Source organism: Loa loa (genome assembly GCF_000183805.2).
Source record: "Loa loa unplaced genomic scaffold supercont3.708, whole genome shotgun sequence".
NCBI classification, from domain to species: domain Eukaryota; kingdom Metazoa; phylum Nematoda; class Chromadorea; order Rhabditida; family Onchocercidae; genus Loa; species Loa loa.
The window spans coordinates 8413-11193 of record NW_018108888.1 but is presented as its reverse complement, the minus strand read 5'-3'; the positions used below and the strand labels follow the sequence as shown (position 1 = coordinate 11193).

The following is a 2781-nucleotide window of genomic DNA, read 5'->3' as shown; positions in this document are numbered from 1 at the left end:
AAAAATGCAATTGCTGATGCAAGAAATAAAGCAACAATTAATGAAAGTATTGGTAATAATTGCATGCATATTCTTCGGCAATAACATCCAAAGAATGAAATTAATGTCCAACAAATTGTCATCATTTCAGTAATCACTGATAAGCACATCAATATCACCACTATCTTTTCCCAATCTTCTAATTGCTAAAAAAAATAATCAAAATTTTTTTTAATGCATTATTTTATATATATTTTAAATTTATATATTATATTTTAAATTTATACATTGTATTTTTTAAGTTTATATATTATTATAATTTTTTTTTTTCAATTTATTTCCTAATAACTCTAAAATTACTTACATTAAACCATTGCTTGCAAAAATCGGCGGAATTAGTTTCATTATTAAATGCGGCATTGTCACTTGATGCAATTCGGCATAACGATTCAAGTGAAATAAATTCTTTGGGAATTTTGAAATGTTTCAAATCTTTGCTTACATTTGCTGCTACTTCTTGCAATTCTTTTAAGCCTAAAAAAAATTTATAATGAAAATGAACTTTGGATGATAACGATAATGAGGAAATAATGTTGAAATGAAATAACTTTTTTTAAATTAAATTAATATAATCCATTTTTAAGTCAATTAATTATGGCTATTTTCATGATATGATTTTTGGAATAGAATTTTCCCTTGTGATTTTTTTTATTCCCTACATGATGTTTTAAACGAGGGATTAATTTGTTATGTCATTAAGGGTGAGATGAAAAAAGAAATTCCAAATGATTAGCAAATTTGATTCTTTCTTATCATCATTAAGATATAACCCTATCATTATCAAGATAAATTAAGATAAATCATCATCATTAAAATAAATCTCGTAACTCCCACCTATTATTTCAATCGAACATATCTTTGAAATTAGTGACAATTGAAAAAAATTTCATGAAGAAAAATGAACAGGTTTTGAAACTTTAATTGAAGCGATATTTTACACAAATCAAATCAAAATTTTTGAAGTATTAATTTAAAAATTTTTTTTTTCATTTAAAAAAAAGCACAATTTGCAAATTTTAAAAATGCGAAAATAAATTTTTGCAAACATAATGACCGGGTAGAAACATTGACAAAGTGGTCAATGCAAGTGTAATGACCATTAAAATACTGAATATAAATTGTCCAATGAATGAAAGGCACATTGTTCTATTGTTATCCTTTGAAGTACACTTTGGTCACTAATAAGCGATTAGATTGAAGAATTAGAATAAATACAAATTCAAAAACAGAATCAATACCATTAATCCAGTCTAATATAATATATTTCACCTGCAAAATAATGAATTCAATTGAAAATTTCGAAAATTATCATCAAAATTTCACTGTTTCCGATGAATAATACAATTTTATTAGATTAGTTTAAAATGAATTGAACAACAATAATTCATGGATAGAATAAATTCAAATAACAAATAAATAATGGAAAAAATTATGTCACTAAGAATTCTAGAACTAAGTTTAAAATTTGAGTATTATGATTTGTGTATTCAGTTTAAGATTTGAGTATTAGTTTATGACTTGAGTATTTAGTTTAGAATTCGAGTACTGGTTTGAGGTTTGTGGCTTGAGTATTTGGTTTAAGATTCGAGTACTAGTTTTATGATTTGAGTATTTAGTATAAGATTTGAATATTATTTCATGAAAGATAATTTAAAGAAATTAACAGATTATGTGATATAGGATAATTTACTTCTGACCTAATCTATCTTTTTCCACTTTATTGTTTTTATTTCATCTTCATTTTTTTCTTCTCTCTCTCTATCTCTCCCTCTCTCTCTCCCGTTTTTCCTATATTTTAATGATAAACAAATTTTTAACAATGAATGAAAAAACGATCAAATTCAAATACAACGATGAAAATGTTACGATGATAAAAATAAAATTCATCTACAGTAATATATTATTTATTGATAATCTGAAACATGATAACAAATGTAAAATTAATTAGTAATTCCTATTAAATATTAATATTAATGATATGTTTTCTTTTTTTATTTTTGAATAATGATTTCCATTAAATATTATTAACATTATTATTGCTTTTATTGAAAAAAAAAACACAAAAATAATATAATTGCTTATTTTTATGAATAAAAATACTTATTTATTGGAATAATTTCATGAATTTTTCAAATACTAAATTTTAGTAAAAAAAAAGAAAAATGAAAAAGTTAAAATTACGAAAAAGAACTAAATAATTTTAAATTTTTAAAAATTGAGTAAAATATTAATGATTACTTTACTTTATGTTGTCATTAAGCGTTTTCGAATAATTTTTCCAATAACAAAAAAAAAAAGGAAAAAAAGAAGGAAAACTTGCAATTTTCAAGTATTCCAAAATTCTTTAAAAAAATTTTTTTTCTTCCAAAAATTCCTTCTTTCTTATTCTTTTCAATTATTCAAATATATTTAAGCATATTTGAATTTTACAAACTGAAAGAAATTTTCGCATAAATTAAGTTTTTCAAATTTTCATTACTTATATTTAGTATAAAATACCAATATTTAAGAAAATGATAACAAAATAAACAAAAAATATATCAATGACAAAAAAAAAAGAAAAAAAAAAACAAGAATATGACAAAAGAAATTATTATTCGAAGCGTTCATTGAATATCACACAATTAAATTCAGCAAAATATTTTTCTCCTCTTCTATTACAAATAAATTTTCAAAAGTAGTAAAAAAAAAAAAATACTCTTTAAAAAAAAAGGTAACATTTTTTAGAAAAATAATATTTTT

The 2781-nt window shown here is 21.8% G+C and overlaps 1 protein-coding gene across 1 annotated transcript; it reads right to left on the bottom strand.

Moving 5' to 3' along the window:
• Positions 1 to 126: 126 nt before the first annotated feature.
• Positions 127 to 1181, bottom strand: LOAG_14311 (hypothetical protein; the record flags this gene model as incomplete). The annotated part of the gene is made up of 3 exons (XM_003149808.1): positions 127 to 185; positions 340 to 513; positions 1094 to 1181. 3 exons carry the CDS (start codon positions 1179 to 1181, stop codon positions 127 to 129), a joined length of 321 nt encoding a protein of 106 aa, XP_003149856.1.
• Positions 1182 to 2781: the final 1600 nt, after the last annotated feature.